The 17,452-nt window shown below is 44.0% G+C and overlaps 6 protein-coding genes and 1 non-coding gene across 7 annotated transcripts; all 7 read left to right on the top strand.

Annotated features, from left to right (window-relative positions):
* Positions 1–298: 298 nt before the first annotated feature.
* VTP21DRAFT_10766 (uncharacterized protein) lies at positions 299–1,594 on the top strand (the record flags this gene model as incomplete). The annotated part of the gene is made up of 1 exon (XM_069390138.1): positions 299–1,594. One exon carries the CDS (start codon positions 299–301, stop codon positions 1,592–1,594), a length of 1,296 nt encoding a protein of 431 aa, XP_069253389.1.
* Positions 1,595–2,237: 643 nt separating this feature from the next.
* Positions 2,238–2,537, top strand: VTP21DRAFT_10765 (uncharacterized protein; the record flags this gene model as incomplete). Its single annotated transcript, XM_069390137.1, has 1 exon — positions 2,238–2,537. One exon carries the CDS (start codon positions 2,238–2,240, stop codon positions 2,535–2,537), a length of 300 nt encoding a protein of 99 aa, XP_069253388.1.
* Positions 2,538–3,554: 1,017 nt separating this feature from the next.
* VTP21DRAFT_10764 (uncharacterized protein) lies at positions 3,555–3,880 on the top strand (the record flags this gene model as incomplete). The annotated part of the gene is made up of 2 exons (XM_069390136.1): positions 3,555–3,572; positions 3,698–3,880. 2 exons carry the CDS (start codon positions 3,555–3,557, stop codon positions 3,878–3,880), a joined length of 201 nt encoding a protein of 66 aa, XP_069253387.1.
* Positions 3,881–4,602: 722 nt separating this feature from the next.
* VTP21DRAFT_t74 lies at positions 4,603–4,673 on the top strand. The gene has a single exon. It is a non-coding gene; the product is annotated as a tRNA-Gly (tRNA).
* Positions 4,674–6,297: 1,624 nt separating this feature from the next.
* On the top strand, positions 6,298–7,664 carry VTP21DRAFT_10763 (uncharacterized protein; the record flags this gene model as incomplete). The annotated part of the gene is made up of 4 exons (XM_069390135.1): positions 6,298–6,459; positions 6,518–6,747; positions 6,816–7,050; positions 7,134–7,664. 4 exons carry the CDS (start codon positions 6,298–6,300, stop codon positions 7,662–7,664), a joined length of 1,158 nt encoding a protein of 385 aa, XP_069253386.1.
* Positions 7,665–8,335: 671 nt separating this feature from the next.
* On the top strand, positions 8,336–10,360 carry VTP21DRAFT_10762 (uncharacterized protein; the record flags this gene model as incomplete). Its single annotated transcript, XM_069390134.1, has 7 exons — positions 8,336–8,596; positions 8,657–8,893; positions 8,959–9,413; positions 9,491–9,595; positions 9,659–9,777; positions 9,842–10,048; positions 10,113–10,360. 7 exons carry the CDS (start codon positions 8,336–8,338, stop codon positions 10,358–10,360), a joined length of 1,632 nt encoding a protein of 543 aa, XP_069253385.1.
* Positions 10,361–10,841: 481 nt separating this feature from the next.
* Positions 10,842–17,041, top strand: VTP21DRAFT_10761 (uncharacterized protein; the record flags this gene model as incomplete). Its single annotated transcript, XM_069390133.1, has 18 exons — positions 10,842–10,936; positions 11,001–11,125; positions 11,240–11,360; positions 11,422–11,506; positions 11,595–11,696; positions 11,747–11,839; positions 11,903–11,955; positions 12,017–12,143; positions 12,206–12,276; positions 12,343–12,722; positions 12,786–13,243; positions 13,329–13,632; positions 13,762–13,905; positions 13,969–14,114; positions 14,183–14,490; positions 14,553–15,532; positions 15,608–15,985; positions 16,080–17,041. The coding sequence occupies 18 exons, from the start codon at positions 10,842–10,844 to the stop codon at positions 17,039–17,041; spliced, it is 4,932 nt and encodes a 1,643-aa protein (XP_069253384.1).
* Between the last annotated feature and the right edge of the window lie 411 nt (positions 17,042–17,452).

Genomic DNA, 17,452 nt, shown 5'->3' with positions numbered 1-17,452 from the left:
GGTTTCACGTACAGGCTATTCACGACAACTACGATACACGCATATCGATTGAAAGTCTATCGATCAAGGGCCTATATCTCGTTATGTTAAGTCCATTGACATTAACTTCATGTAATATATGGTAATTAAATAGAAGTTTCCATTGATTGATCAAAAAAAAAAAAATTCAGGAAACGGCCCGCAGATCAGTCTTAGCCTCCTTTCTAAAACGCGAGAGGAGGGAGGCCTAGGTCTCATTCTCCCTAGACAACAATCAACTGCCTTACTCGCATCATGGTTTCCCAAACTCGCAAGAGAAATGAAGAAACCAGCATCGGACCCGACGGTTTCCCTCTGGGCAAGCATCTCACTTCTTAACCTGACAGGAAAGTATGCTCCAGAAGGCTACGGTACAGCCATCTTTGCCACCACGTTCTCCACTGCCAAGCTCAAACGCAAAGGAGGGTTCTGGTTTAATCAGTTCCAAACATGGCGTATGCTCGGAGGTAGCCCAGTAGCATCACCAAACTGGACTGCGACCGAGGTCTTGTCTCTACCTCTCTACAAGTGCCCGTTAATCACAGACGAGGGCCGACAAATGGAGGAGCCAAAACCCCCAACACCGCCATACCTCCTCAATGAGATACTAACATTCGTACGCTGGGGAGGACAAATCGAGTGCAGATCGCTCCATAATCAGGCTTTATTTGACAGGAATATTGGAAGGCAGTCGGAAATGGAGCGTAGATATTCTGCGCTCCCTATAGAAAGGCTAAGGAACGCGTGTCACCGCCGATACTGCAGCCGTTCTCTTGGATGGGAGCTCCGTTACCTCAACTTACCCCCGAGCTTAGTTGCAAAGGTCACGGAGTGTACTGATATACCGCAACAACACCCTCACCCCCGTTTCCCACTTTATCACTGCCACCTGGCCGGCAGGCCAGTCGTAGAATACTCCACCCGACAAGGACGGCACTTCCGGCGCAACGGCTCTCTAGAGCCCAACATATTGGTCCCTCAATCCTGGCCAGAGGCTGGATCTACACCCGAGGATTGGAAGAAAATCTGGACTTCCGTCCACAAACGACCCACCCTCCCAAAACACCGTGCGCTACGCTGGCGGATTCTTGTGGAACGAGTGATCACTAACTCGACATTTCCTGGTCACGACCCGAAGTGCACCCGATGTAACGCCTCAAGAGACACAATTCGTCATACTTTCTTCGAATGTCCTGAACTCACACCAGTGTGGCAGTGGGCGGAGAGGTGCATCGTCACCATCACAGGCCCCCAGAATACTCCGGTGCTGACTACTCGCAACCTCATACTAGGAGACCTCACAGAATCCACGAGAACAGCGAGACACGTAGCCCGAATTACTTTTGACTCGGTGTTGTGGCAAATCCACCGAGATCGGATCGCCTTTCATTTCGAAAGCACCCGAGCCTCACCCGAAATAATCATCAGCCGGGCCAAACTAGATATTGAGGAAGTGATAGGAGCCGAACTAATCCGAGCACGAAAAAACCGGCAAATCGAACAGTTTCGAAGAAGATGGTGCAAGCTGGGTGCGGTTAGAGAGGGAGCGATCGGAGCGGCTCTGATACTGGGATAACGCAGTAACCCCTACCTTATCCCCTTCCTATCCTCTGCTTCCATTTGTTTACTCCCCACCCCACTTCTCATGTTTTCCTTTGATATCCACAGTTAGTTGAGTTTCACCATTCCCTTACCTATTTGAGCTGAAAGTCAATATGACCAACATATCATTTCGATCTGCGATATCACCCAAAGCTTTAGCTCTGGCTTCCCTTTCACTTTATTGCTTATAATAAAGTAACATTTGTATTTTAGAGTCTTCCTATACAATAAAGACTCGGCATTGATCAAAAAAAAAAAATAGGCATTCAGGAAACTCCAGGGCCAGGAGCATTACCTGGGTGATTTTGACGTAGAAGCTACCCTACCTTTTTAACAGGATAGGACACTTTTTAATAAAGATCCTTTGTTAAAATAAAAAAATCAGGAAACTCCCTAACCTTCCTTATCAATAGAGGAAGGATAGAATGCAGATCACTCCGGCGACAAGCCTTTTTGGAGCGGAACATGCAGATACAATCGGAAATGGAGCGTAGATACTCTGCGCAACCCACGGAAAGGCTAAAAAGAGCGTGCGAACGCCGTTATAACGATTTCACCTTATCATGGGAACACGGATACCTTATCCTGCCCCCTAACCTAGTAGAGAAAATCACGAAATGTTCTGCCATACCCCGACAACATCCGCATCCTCGTTTCCCACTCCACCTCTGTCACCTGGCTGGCGCGCCCGTCCTGGAATAATCCACCCGACGGGGAAGGCACTTCCAGCGAAATGGCTCTCCGGAACCAGAAACGCTGACGCCCCAATCCTGGCCAGAGGTTGCATCCACGGCAAAGGAATGGGAAAAGGTCTGGACCTCCATCCAAAAACGGCCAACCCTCCCAAAACACCGCACACTACGCTGGCGAATCCTCGTAGTGCGTGTAATTACAAACTCGACATTCCCAGGTCATGACCCGAAATGTACCCGCTGTAACGCTCCGAGGTATACCATCCGTCACACCTTCTTCGAATGTCCCTATTTTTTTGGGATTGAAGGATCTTTTTATTGAAAAGTCTCCTATACAAGTTAAATGAAAGGATTTGCACGCTATTTCTAACGCTCAACCATTGCTTACATGTATTTCTTCTGACAAGTCACTATATTAAACGTATTTCTCGTTTTTCTGAGGACGATCAATATCAAATTATTAATAACGAAGTATCTTATAGCTCGATTCCTAGAGTATGTCCCGGACCCATCTCTAGTACAGGTGCCGTCGCCGGGAATTGAACCCAGCACACATTGGTTAAGCCCCGGGGCTCTTAACTTTCTTCGAATGTTTTTTTTGGGATTTATGGATCTTTATTGAAAAGTATCCTTTTGAGGTAGAGGGGTCTTTTTTTTTATTAATGCCGAGTCTTTATTGTATAGGAAGACTCTAAAATACAAATGTTACATTATTATAAGCAATAAAGTGAAAGGGAAGCCAGAGCTAAAGCTTTGGGTGATATCGTAGATCGAAATGATATGTTGGTCATATCGACTTTCAGCTCAAATAGGTAAGGGAATGGTGAAACTCAACTAACTGTGGATATCAAAGGAAAACATGAGAAGTGGGGTGGGTAGTAAACAAATGGAAGCAGAGGATAGGAAGGGGATAAGGTAGAAGGTAAAGGGGTCTTCGAATGTTTTTTTTTTTGGGATTTATGGATCTTTATTGAATGAAAGCAACCTTCGAATGTCCCGAACTCACTTTTTTTTTGATCAATGTTGAGTCTTTATTGTTTGTAAAGACTCTAAAGTACAATGGTTACATTAATAGAAGCAATAAAGTGAAGAGGAAACTAATGTTAAAGCTTAAGGGGATATTTTAGAACGAATTGAAATGGTGGTCCCGTTTTTTTTTTTGGGATTTATGGATCTTTATTGAAAAGTATCCTTTTAAGTTAGTATAGTGCCTTGTCAGGAGAAATACTCTCAAAAAAAAAAATGTCAGGAGAAATACATGTAAGTAGTGGTTGATCGTATGAATACCATCCTATTTTTCAAGGACGGTATTATACAAGAGAGGAAAAGAATATGGACTAATATAGAAAGAAAAAAAAAAAGGAAAACTAGAATGCGGGTGGTAGGGTATTCGGCAAGATCGTATTGGAGCTAGAAATGGTGGTCCCGAACTCACGTCAGTGTGGCTTTGGGCGGCGAGGTATATCAACACCATCTCAATTACCGAGTGTTGCGTCGAATATATGTCTAATAAGGTCTATCCCGACAATCCTCTAGCTATCCCTAAGCTCTTGATTGTCCTTCCTTAAACACTTCAGAAGACTAATAAACGACACAAGATGGTGGTTTGAAACGTATCCGGTTCTATCTCCATACAAAATAGCACGTCTTTTATTGTAAATGAAATATCGGTCTTTTTATACTGTTGTTAACGTATCACATAGGGAAAAATATAAATAATAAGAGTAATAAAATGGCATCATCTCAATATAATAAAGTTGTCATAAAATAAGGTTGGCGTAATAAACAACCGTATAATATTAAATATTCTCACAAAAGGACTCAGTTAAAGAAATAAAGATAATAAAGTGATCAAGTCACAAAAGCTAAGCTTTTTTTTTTTGATCAATCAATGGAAACTTTTATTTAATTTCCATATATTACATGAAGTTAATGTCAATGGACTTAACATAACGAGATATAGGTCCTTGATAGATAGGCGTTCAATCGATATGCGTGTATCGTAGTTGTCGTGAATAGCCTGTACGTGAAACCGATGTAATCTTTGTACTTATCGTAGGAGGGATCCTTTCAATAATGTAGACTCAATTTCTGATCAAGTGGACAGCAGTCACAAACTAAGAGTAAGTGCTGGTGGGGGAAGTGGGATTTGAACCCACGCCGTTCTCATCGGCATACCAGGGATAGTCCACTACACTAACCCTCCCCCAGTCACAAAAGCTAAGCTTCCATTCTCTACTACTGCGCCATTGATCCATTTAGTTCCAAATTTCCTCACAACACGAGCGTGGCGTCAGTAGTTGACTGGTACAATATTTCCCTTCCAAGGAAAAGGACGGGGTTCGATTCCCCGCTGACGCAGGCAACCTCTTTGTTGATAGAAATTTTTTTTTGAGTATAGAGGTTCTAGCGGCCAAGTACAGATTTACTCTATTTATATCTAAATATTATTTATACGATATTTTGAATCGCAAATAGCCATGACTAATCTAGAAAGGAGATGGACCTAAAAATACTTGCATCATGATCAGTTAGTAGTTCAAGATTTAGCTGCTGGTTGATGCTTAATGGAGTACTCCATGTTTTCTAAAACATGTAAGTTACTAGTATGAGTTTTCTAAATTATTTTCCATATAGTGCAATTTATTCTATTAATCACGAGGTACAGGCTATTAACATGATTCCTAGGCAATAAGAAATTTAATCAGATTTAATCAGATTTCTCTACTTGATATGTACATTGCTATACGAATACACTTGACGATTTTCCCTTCTTAAATTTGTCAAGAGTACTCCTCAACAACATGGGTCTATTATTTATATTTAATTGAATCTGATGCCATCCTGAAATAACCAGGAAAAGCAGGAGGAATTGCATCTAGTATAAATGCTTTTTCATTAACAATGACCTATCCGAATTCTAATCGGAGATTTGATCGAATTTTTGTGGTTATTACTCAAAGCTTGAGTTTAATTAATCACTGATAGATCTATTCACGATTTGAGATATAGGACCAATGTTAGAGAGATCATATAAAAAAGTGAAATAGCAAATGATTTTTATATATTAAGTTTTATCTTTACAAAAGCCAGGCACTATTTTTTACAATGAAACTCACCACTAACATCTCTCTTTTTGTGCTCTCTGTACTTAATCTCTCTTATTCCATTGCAGTTTCTCTTTGCGTGCGAGATGACTATTTCGAGAATGGGTACTCTTATGCGTTTGGAATACACGGCTTTTGGGACAGCCGATTTTTCGCAGATGGAGCGAGCTTTGACAGCTGTTTCAAGCAAGAAAAGAGTCTAGCCGCAGTGTTAAAGCGACGGAGAGGTGGATGCAAGGCACAAAGCAAGCGTGTTTAATATAGTTAAGACCAGTTCTGCAGTTAGAGGCGTTAAGCGAAACGAGTACAATTTTCATGGACATTGTTGAGGCTATTCCGATATTTGTGGCCAATGGCACTACTATTTTTCCATCTGCCTACTTTCCCATTGTGCAAGCCCGTATTGGAGATACAGTCATTTAGACCTTTGTTTTTTACTTAGTTGATGGTATGGAAGTAGATAATTTCGGGTTAATAATGTCTTTAAAATAAACATCAAAGCTCCAGAGGGATCCATATTAGTACTACCTATGGAACTTCGCCCTAGCGAAACTATCAAATGGGAATGAAGCTACGGATAAATTTAGGCGTTGAGAGTTATTTCATTGGTCTGAAAACTCAAATTTGTAAGCGTAGGGGAGAGCGCATACCAAGAATAGAAGTTGCTTCAGACTTATCAGTTAGTCATTGCGGGAATCATGTGTAATATGACACGATATTCCTGTGCATATTGGGTTACTCATCCATCGTGGGGACCAGCATTACTATAAAAGGGTTTTAATTCTGCGTTTTCGTCTCGCCCACTATATTTCGCTATTCAAACCATAGCTTGTATTTCTTTTCAACATTTTTAGCATTATAGTTGTCGATTCCCTACTATGTATCTTGATGAACCCCTTCTTACATTAAATTCCCACCAACTTGCACGTTATCTTCACCATGTTGGATTGCGGGTGGTCGATGGGCAATTTGTCCCTATCACACAAAACGGTGACTCACATGACAATATTCCCTCACTAGAGGGTGAAAAGCTCCCCCCGGTAAATTTCTTGTGGAATTTTAAACTCAAGCATCTCGATTTAATGTTGCATCTAATAGCCTAATCTAGAAACCCTAACCACGTTAAAGAGAGCTCATGTCACCCATTTTACATTCGGGAATGTTGGAGTTTTGTATTTTGACCCTGAGCTCCCTAATAATGATGAAAGATCGCGAGACGGTGTTCCAAAGAAAATCAACCGACCTCCGCCGATGGTGGATCTGCGTGTGAATCTAAATCTCAATGATCTGATTTACAAGCTGATGGAGCGAAACTTGGCTGGTTTTTGGTATGAATTGGATTCTCACTTGTCGTGATATTGATTTTCGCTGATTGCTCTACAATCTCCTTTATTAGTTACGAGCAAAATACATTGTTTGCTGCTGTCCTACGTGCCTTCAATTTCGATCCGCTCTGGAGTGGCTCGGCCCGCGTAACAACTGAGGCCATGGGTTTAGAATATGGGCTCCATATTCCAGCGACCACCCATATGGTAAACTTCTGGATCGACTCTGAAGGGACCCAATATTTAATAGACGTAGGCTTTGGAAGTTCTGCACCACTGGAGCCTCTTCCGATACAGCTAAATAAGGTGGGCCTAAACTCATTGGGTCAATTTTGCAGCAATGAAGGGCTAATCTTGTATATGAAATATTTGTCACGCATTTCTAACAGGAATTCCATGCGGGCCTTCCAAATGAAATCTACAAGTTTACTCTTGAACCCTTGTCGCCAGTACAGACGCGTCGCCCCAAAAGCACCCCTCTTAGCGGGGGAAGGACGGATCAGGGTCAAACCTGGATGTTAAATTACACCCGGGATGGCCTTGATGGCTGGCAACGGCTCTATGCATTCACTGATGAGGAGGTGTACCATGCCGATTTTATCAATCTGTCAAAGGCTATTTATTGCGTCTCATCACCAGCTATCTTTGCGAGCAACATTATTGCTTCGAGACCAACCCCCGATTTTCGAGGGCGAGTGACTCTGATCAATGATAAGCTGAAGGTACTACAAGATGGCAAAAGCGTAGAGGACCGACTCATAGAAACGGAGGCAGAACGACAAGAGATTTTGGAGGAGTATTTTGGAATTCGGTTAACCGCGCGGGAGATAGAGGCAATTGGCCTTAGTCAGCTATCGCTTGACACTGAAAGTGGACACCGGACAGTGCAAGTTCCCGCTTTTCCATCAACTACCAATTGAAAACCTATTTTTCTTCCATATTAGCCATATACACTCCGTAATATCTATCTGCTCTAGACAATCACTGTATTACAAAATTTTGACTTCTTCCCCCCTTGAATATACATATATAAATACATATATCTGGTTTTATTTGAGGATAAGGATTGCTTAAGCGGCTATCTTTATACGCTCGATTTTTGAATCATTGAGTAAGTTTGGTTAATTAAACATTCTATGGTTAGTCTATTATTATTATTCATTGACATCACAGGGCACATGGGTCTGATTATGGCTACAATCGTCTAACTCCTTGTACACAGAGCGTATAAACAATATGAACCGAATTCAATTGATACATACTTGGTATTTTTATTCTTGCTATGCCTGAAGCTGAGATATAAAAATCATAAATATCCTACTGATTTGCGATGAATATAGCGAGATCAGTGCCAAATAATTCTATTCGTCGTATTAACATGTTCAACTCTAGGATAACTAATAAAAATCATGATCACTAATCAAAGAATACTCTTATGTTGAAAATATGAAAGACGCCATTAGCTTGTATACTCGGGACCTTGATTCTGGTCATGCTCTAATATCAGTATTCGGACATTGAAAATCTTGTAATTACATACCCTCATCGAAAACGAAAATTTCATGTTTCCCGAACAGAGGTACTGTAACTCATGCCCTCTTCCCGTGTGATCGTCCACACACGCTACCATGAGCGTCTTGTTGGAATCCTTGAAACTCGCCCTGTATCGGAGCTGACAATAGACCAGCTCTCTGGTCGTAAACGATTGGCAATAATTTGCCATGGGGTATACGGGCATAAAAATTACTGTTTTCAACGATTGCTAGCAGAAAGTCTGCCATTTGATAACTATCGTTTCGACTTTCGTGGTGAAGGTGAGAGCGAAGGTATGTCGCCTTACGATGATGCTGAGGTAAATGTTTACCAATTGCTTGTGACATCTGAATCGTTCATATCATATTTTTTTCTTCAGGGCAATGTCGCTGACTTGAGCACGGTTGTCAATCATTTTGAAAATGAAGGGTACTTTATATACGCACTCATCGGTCATTCACGTGGTGCATTCGCATGCCTTAAATACGCCAGCCTGCATAATCGCACCATCCCACATGTGGTCAACATTGCAGGCCGTTTTCATATGCGTTTAGTATTGAAGAATTTCGAAAATGCAGAAATGGCACCACACTTACTTGAACAACTCGAAAGAATGGTAATTGAGAGAAATTCATTGATTCTTTATTGCCTTATATAAGTGTGAGTCGAACAATTCATTAGGGCTATTTTAATGCCACTGTTGTCTGTGGAAATTATACAAAGAGTTATCAAATTTCTCGCCAGCAAATTTTAAACACTAGCAAGTTGGATAACAGCCATGTAGAGACTTTTCCACGTTCAACTTCTGTTCTCACCTGCCATGGTACTCAGGATCGCTTCGTTTCTATTACCGATGCGACAGAATTTGCGAATTGCATCCCCACTCACTCTCTCCGCATTTTACCCGGTGCTGACCATAATTTTAGTGGCCGATATGGTCAACAAGTGGTGGATATTATTTTGGATTATTTTGGAAAAAATAGCCAAAAGAGAAGAGTCTTGCGAAGTATAAATGACCACTGTGTAGTAAGGAGATGGATTGAAGTAGAAGGTGTTTTCAACTTCAGAGATGTAGGGGGGTGGATCACGCGTGAACAAAAGCATGTACGAGCAAGATATATTTATCGGTCAGGAGAGTAAGCATTGTCGCATTAAATTTGAAAAACGGTGTCTCTATTCATAGGAACTGTGCTTATTTTTTTTTTATTGTTAGACTGTCGGGACTTACTGAGAAAGGGATAGAAACATTACGAAGGTTGGGAGTGAAGCATATATTTGACTTTCGATCCATACTGGAGAGCGAAGTAATGCCCTCAAAGTAAGGGATCCTGGATATGGCCTGTCATGTTAAAGGATATTCTAATGTGATTGCAAACTTTAGGGAAATTCCTGGAATACAACGACACCACATCCCAGTTTTTTCTATGGAGGATTATTCGCCAGAGAAGTTGCAAGAGCGATTTAGCTGTTATACTCGGGGCCCTGCAGGATACGAAGAGGGTGATTTTGAATAGTTTACCTCCAACAATTAATGATTTTCTCTTAACTCTTTATTCTTTTTAAGCTTACATGACTATCCTTGCCTCTGGAACTACCGCCTATCGTAACGTGTTTGAACATATAGCCTCCAATCCGCATGAGCCACTGCTAGTGCATTGTACTGGCGGAAAGGATAGGACTGGGGTTTTTGTAATGTTACTGCTTGTTTTGCTGGGACTAGAGCCCGAATTTGTTTGCGAAGAATATGCGCTAACACAGCTCGCACTTTCACGTAATATTCGTGGAATACTCTTTACTCTTAATGATTGTCTGATATTTTTATGTATTCGCTTCAGATTCCGATACGGCCGCAAATTTCTTAAGTAATACCTTCGACGATTCATTAGCTCCTGAGGAAGTGCAGTCCTTCCTATCTGCCTCCCAAGAATCAATGCAGAGAACTTTACGTGCATTCAGACGGGTGTATGGTACGGTGGAGCATTATCTAGTGGAACATTGTGGTATGAGTGTTGAAAATGTTTCGAGGGTCCGAGAAGCACTCTTGGAGGTTCCGCTTGATCTCAAGCAAAAATCGAAACTGTAACTATTGTACCCGCTGACGTATTATTTAATGCATTTATAGAGCAATTTAAAGTGTTTGTCTTATTTCAATATCCTCTCTACTTTCTGCTTAACAAAGATAAATATCTTTAATTTCACCTACCAATATCTTCGCTCTTTGTTTCTTTTACTCCGTTTAACAGACTGGATTGTTGTTTAAAAGAGAGATCTTAACTAATAAACTATTGTCCTTATTCTCAGGAGAGGGGTGAACCAGTCACGAAATAGTAACAATTCGGTTAATAGCTTAAAGAATAAGCCAGAATATAAGAATAAAAAGCAGGGAGAGCTAAACGAGCAAGATGAACTACAACTGAAAGTCAGAAAGCATGTCCATACCAGGACTAAAACCCTAACCTAAAACCAATTAAATTGGAATACAGTCACAAGAGGAGTTTGTAAAAGTGAAAACGCGTGGTGGAAATTCTGACAGATCTCCATCCGCATTATAGTTAAAGAGAAGGATGGGAAACGAGTTCTCCAGCGTAACAACATCGACTGCTGTGGCTGGAATCGATAGTTATGTGAGTGAGTTGAGCGATGTGCAATATGAGAAGAGGTCAGTTATTACGAGACTCAACACTGCGGATCGATGCTTAAAAGTTGGAATTTGGCAATTATAGTCTAGGAAGTGCAAGATTTCTGAAGACGATCCGTGGAAGACACAAAGAAGGCTCGGTAGTGGTAAAAATCTTCATCAAACCATCGGAAAATTACTCGCTTCAGGCCTATATGAAAAGGATTGAAGGTGAGAAAAGAATGAATCAGTACTTGTATAGGAATGACTGCAGAACCGCTCCAGCGATAACTACTGTATCATATTCAACTTATTTCCTGATTCTTTTTTGTAATAACTTTAAAGCGGAACAAATCCTCCTCGCTGAAGCTCCCAATGCTTGTGAATACAGAAGAATCCTGGAGACTGAGAAGGCTGCCTACATGATCCGTGCCTACCACTATACCAACCTTTATGATCGACTCAGGTGAATAATGGTTTTATAACACAATATGCTCTATTTTATTTGCTTATTCCAATTGCATCAGCATTCGTCCTTTTCTAACTCTGATCGAAAAGAAATGGATCGCATTTCAGCTGCTAAATGCAGTTTCCGATGCCCACGTCCGAGGGGTATGACCATCCATATACTATTATTATAGAATCCCTTCGTCTCTCGTCTTTTTTTTTTTCCTACTCCTTACCGTTTCTCTTATATTAGATATGCCACGGAGATATCAAAACCGAAAATGTACTCGTAACAAGTTGGAATTGGGTTTACTTGACAGACTTTGCTGGATTCAAGCCGACTTATTTACCGGCGGTAGGCTCGATTTACCTTTTTTGAGGAGTTTTTATTGACTTGTTTATTAGGATAACCCGGCGGATTTTTCGTTCTTCTTTGATACATCGCAACGACGCACCTGTTATTTAGCTCCAGAGCGATTTTATGAGCCCGGAGATAAGGTGAGGTGGCTTTGTTATTGAATTTCTTTGCTCTCGATAGCATCTATTAAATTCATTCAATAGAACTCGATAGACAATGGTGAACTGACACCCGAGATGGATATATTTTCTCTTGGGTAAATATAAAGTGCTGATCTAGGCTCGATATGGTATTTCTAGATCTCATTTCTATCACAGCTGCGTTATAGCGGAATTGTTTTTAGAAGGCACGCCCATCTTTTCGCTTTCACAATTATTTAAATATAGAAGTGGAGAGTATGACCCTACCCAAGAGATTGATAAGATTGAGGATGAGCCTATTGCAGTATGTAACCATTATTGTATTCGCGGTCAGCATTGATTGATTTTCTTCCTCTGGGTTTTTAGCAAATTGTAAAGCACATGATTCAGCTTGACCCCTCGAGTAGATACACTACAGACAAATACTTAACCGAATGGTAATTAACTCTGCGCAATTTTTCATTGTAATTTTGATTTTTTACTCTTATATTACAATCTATAAGGCGCGGGACAGCATTCCCCCCTTACTTTTACACATTTCTTTACCAATATATGTGCTCCCTTACGGATACGCACGGTAGTTTTGTCACACCTCGTAATAGCAACAGCGATGGCAATCTGGGTGAAGACCCAATAAACAATGGCGCTGGCCTGAATACGGAGCCCGATGAACGTATTGAGAAAATATATTATGACTTTGATAAGATTGCATATCACTTTGGAATCAGTGGGAGCGATGAGGAAGAAGTGAATGGGTCAGAGAAGCCTCCTGGGGAATCTCCCCACCAGCACTCGGTTGCATCTTCGGTTCTTTTACCATCCTCCATCAGTATTGCCAACTATGAATCGATCCTATATGAGAAGAAAAAACGGAAATATCCCGGTAAACTTTTTTTTTCCTGCTTTTAGTGTTTTGAATTTTTAATGATATCTGGATCTCTGATAGACGATGGCGCACTTATATTCCTTTCTCTTATCTGCTCATTAATTCGAAATACCGCTTACCCCTCTGCTCGTCTTTCCGCCCTCGACTTATTGCTTGCTATTGGACAACATTTGCCCGATGATGTGAAGCTGGACCGCATTGTACCGTATGTAATATCACTGCTAAGCGACGAAGCAGCCCTTGTAAGAGCAAGCGCAGTCAAAACGCTGGCGCGCTTACTCTCTATGGTTGAATCGATCACGCCAAGCAATGCCACCATTTTCCCCGAGTATATTTTCCCCAACTTACGAACCTTTGCAACGGATCCCGAATTGTTTGTCCGTGTGACATACGCGGCATGCATTGCACCGATCGCTGAAACTGCGATGCGTTTTTTGGAGATGGCACAGGCGCTAAAATCAGAGGGCCTTCTGACCCTGGCAGACCCAGACTCGGAGGTAGAGGGGCACTCGATTGAGGTATGCAAAGCTTGAGTTTGCCATCCGATATATGCAGAGGATTAAAATTTCAACTCTCCTTTACTTACTCGTCCTTGATATACAGGCTACCTATGACGCTATGGTTCACGATCTCCTTGAAACTATTGAGGAGCAAGTTATTACTCTGCTCATCGATCCTGAAAGCGCAGTAAAACGTGTACTACTCACTAATGTCGCCTATCTTTGCATCTTCTTCGGCCGTCAGAAAGCGAACGATGTATTACTTAGCCATATGATCACCTTTTTAAACGACCGAGACTGGGCATTAAGGTGTGCATTTTTCGAGAGCATCGTGGGAGTGGGGACGTTTGTGGGCGGAAGAAGTTTGGAGGAGTACATATTACCGCTGACTATTCAAGCACTGACTGGTACGCATTTTCTTGCCTAACCTTATCCACCCCCCCCCCCCTCTCCCTCCTTCATTCCTTACCCAATTCTGTATCGGAGGTGTGTAATGGCCAGTACTCAGCTTAAATTAATATCTACCATGTTGATAGACTCGGAGGAATTCGTGGTTGAAAAGGTGCTTGCGTCTCTCACAAGCCTCGCAGAGCTCGGGCTTTTCCAAAAAATAAAACTCTGGGAGCTGGTAGGCATTGTGGCGCCGTTGTTATGCCATCCAAATATTTGGATCCGATACTGTAAGTTGGGCCCTCGTGGTACATTTAGATTTAGCATTCTAAAGGCCTAGCATTTTGTATTAGGGGTCATTGCCTTCATCGCCTCTGTCTCGAAACTAGTGCCTGCAACTGACGTGTGGTGTATAATTTATCCTCTGGTGACTCCTTTTTTACGCACCGACATCGTAGAAATTAGTGAACTTAAGCTTTTGGAGAGCGTCAAGGAGCCGGTATGTACCCCCTTTTTCTAACTTTCGAAATAATTTCACAACATTGAACACTCCATTTTCCTCTGCAGCTCTCACGTCAGGTGTTTGAGCAGGCTATTATTTGGGCCAGCAAGGCGACTTCAGAATCACTCTTTTGGAGAAATGCTATCCAGCGCAAAAGCAGCTTCTCGGCAAAGGAGCCACCCTCTGGCCTGCTAATGACGGCACAGCAAAAGCGGGCGTCTATGGTGGGATCGTCGGCGGAAGGCTACCAACTATCGGAAGAGGATGAGCAATATTTAGACCGCCTACGGACCGTTGGCATGCAAAAAGACGATATCGAAAAGTTGGCGGCACTAAGGGAGTATATTTATAAGTTGTCGCGAATGAAGCTGGGGTACATATGCTGCTGTAGTCTATTGTTCTCATTCCATGTGCTTGACCTTCTCTTATGTGTAGGCCAAGATCTAGAGGGCGTGACGAAGAGGCTAGACACACTGCCAAGAACGGTGTTATTGCCCTCAAAAACTTAAACGTAACCCCTCACACCGTTTTCCTCTACCCCCCTTACTCAGCCGAAGCATCGACTCCCAGCATCAGCGTTTCCAATGCGAGTGGCAACCCACTTCAGTCGATTGCCGCCGGAGCAGTGGAGGAGGTTCTAGTTCCAAAGAAGCAAGAGCCGCACCCTGCGGATCGAGTTGCTTCCCTGGGCGGTGACCGGCACCGCAAAATCACCACGGGGAGAGGACCGGAGCCGACACAATCTCCGGATGCAGATGCAGAGCGTTTGTTAGCCGTGAGATATGGGGTCACCTCGAGTTCAGCCGACAATCTGTCAACTCTCTCCGCAACGCCCCCCCTCGCTGCACGATCGGGCGACATCGAATTGTTACGCTCATCGGGATCCGAGCCCACCCTCTCGGGGGTCCGAATTCCTAATCTCCCAGTGTCCGGGGAGGGTCCTTCCTCTTCGCTTGCGACAGCGAGATCCCTCCCCGCCTCGTCATTGCACAAAAAATCTTCCCGAACTAGCTTAATTGGGCCTTCTTCAAACCACCCCTCCACTACCAGCGGAAACAATAACCATAGTCAAACCAAGGCGGCGGCCGAAACCCGCACGAGCACAGCCATTGCACTTGGCACGGTGGTGGCTCGCCGCAACTCCTTCGCCGGTTCGACCACAAGTCGTAGCTCAGTGGAGATGCCAGCAACGAACGCAACCACTTCGCGCTCTGGAAGGGCCGAGGATTTGAGGATGGGCTTATCGACCTACAGCGGGACAGATAAAAATCTAAAACGACTGCTGGAGAAGAAGGCGATGGAGGCTTTCCCAGAGCCCATGCCGGAGTTTGGACCGAAAATACCGGCCTCCGCACGACGGAGACTCATGAAAGGAGCCGTCCCGCTACGACCCCTCGAGGCGATGCGTCCACAAGGTAAGTTGCGGCCCGCCTTTTCTTTGTTTGCCATCTTGACCAAGGGGGATTTACTTTGCTCTTCTGCTACTCTAGGCGTGCTTGTGGCACACTTGGCAGAGCACCGCGCTGCCATCACTCAAATAGCCATCGCTCCGGACCATGCCTTTTTTGCCACCGCGTCCGACGACGGTACGATCAAAATTTGGGATTCCGCCCGCCTTGAGAAGAATGCAACTTCACGCTCGCGCCTCACCTACAACCTACAGGGAGGGCGCGTCACTTGTATGACTTTCATAGAGAACACGCATACCATCGCAGCCGCTGCAAAGAGTGGCGTAGTGCATTTATTCAAAGTGGAGTATCTCGTGAGTTCATCTTCTGGGACCGCAAAGTATGGGCGCTGTCAGCCGATGCGCAAATACATGCTGGAGGATGGGGAACATGCGGTTTACATGAGCCATTACACCACAGGTGAGTGGCATCACCGGGAGCTGCTTCACAGGCTGCGATTCATAATGCTAATCACCCGCTTGTCTTTTATTTTTTTTTTCTTTGTATGGGATAGAAAGCGAATCCATCCTCCTCATTGCAACTTCGACCTCCCGGATTCAGGCGGTGGATCTCCGCACGATGCAGCTGGCTTGGTCACTCCGCAACCCCCTCAGTCACGGAGATATCACCGCCCTGGTGACCGATCCTAAGCACACTTGGATGCTGGTTGGGACTGCTCGGGGTCTCTTGACCCTTTGGGACCTGAGGTTCCGCATTGCTCTCTGTTCGTGGATGCACCCCAGCCGGAGTCGGATACACCGACTTGCCCTGTGGCCTGGCGGTGGGAGTGGCGGGAGTGGTGGAGGGAAGAGGACCGCGACGGTGTTGGTGGCGTCGGGGCGAAATGAGATCGCGGTGTGGGACGTGGAGCATGGAGAATGCAGAGAGGTCTTCATGGTGCTTCGCGACAACACGGCCTCTCCGTCGGGCATCAAACCGGAAGCATTCAAGCCGCTGCCTGTCTCGTCCGACGCGGAAATTTTGCGCCATGCGTTCACTCCCCGCGACATCTCACCCTCTACCTCCGAGGCGGTGCGGGCTCTCGCTCTTAAGGAGGACCGATTCCTCATCACAGCAGGCTCGGATCGAAAGATCCGATTCTGGGACTTGGCGCGCGCCGAGGCCAGCTTTGTTGTATCCGGGCTCGACCTCGATGACCCTCGGCCGAAACACGGCGCCAAAAATGTAGGAGGCCTGCTTGTAAGGTACGAGGTCCCAGCGGGGAGATCGGCGGATGCCAAAGGACCCTTCGTCGGAGGCGGGAATCGAGCACGGCACAGCCGGACGGGCAGTGGTGGCGGAGGCAGCGGCGGAGGGGGATCGTCCGGTGGGCAGCGAACGCCGAGCATGATGGCTCGACAGCAGCAGCTGCTGCGCAACCATCTGGATGCCATCGTCGACTTGCAACTGCTAGAGGTCCCATACCCCATGATAGTGAGTGGAGATCGAGAGGGAGTGGTGCGAGTGTTTGCTTAGAAATAGTTTATTCCATTCTGCATAGTTTCATGATAATATTGCTTTGTTTTTTTCTTTTTTTTCCCTCCTTGGCTCCTCCTTCCGACCCTCCCCTCTCATTCTTCCTTTTGCTTTTTATTGTCTTCTTCGCGGCTAAATTTAAATAAGCATTCTTTCTACAAAATTCAATCTACACACCCGCATACACACACACATACATATATATATGTATATATATATGTGTGTGTGTGTATGTATGTATGTGTATTCTGCTGGTTTATTTTTACTCGACACGTTCAAAATTCGAGAGATGAATCTAAATCGAGGACGAAGAAAGTGAGACGGTCACAGACTCATCCGACTGAGAGTTTGGTTTCCCCCGGCCCCGTGGTCTACTTACAGCCTATACTTTTCCAAGCAGTTTGGAAATTG

This window comes from Calcarisporiella thermophila (genome assembly GCF_041956535.1).
Source record: "Calcarisporiella thermophila strain CBS 279.70 unplaced genomic scaffold VTP21scaffold_7, whole genome shotgun sequence".
NCBI classification, from domain to species: Eukaryota; Fungi; Calcarisporiellomycota; class Calcarisporiellomycetes; order Calcarisporiellales; family Calcarisporiellaceae; genus Calcarisporiella; species Calcarisporiella thermophila.
Note: the sequence above shows the minus strand (reverse complement) of the source record. Positions and strands in the feature narration are given on the sequence as shown.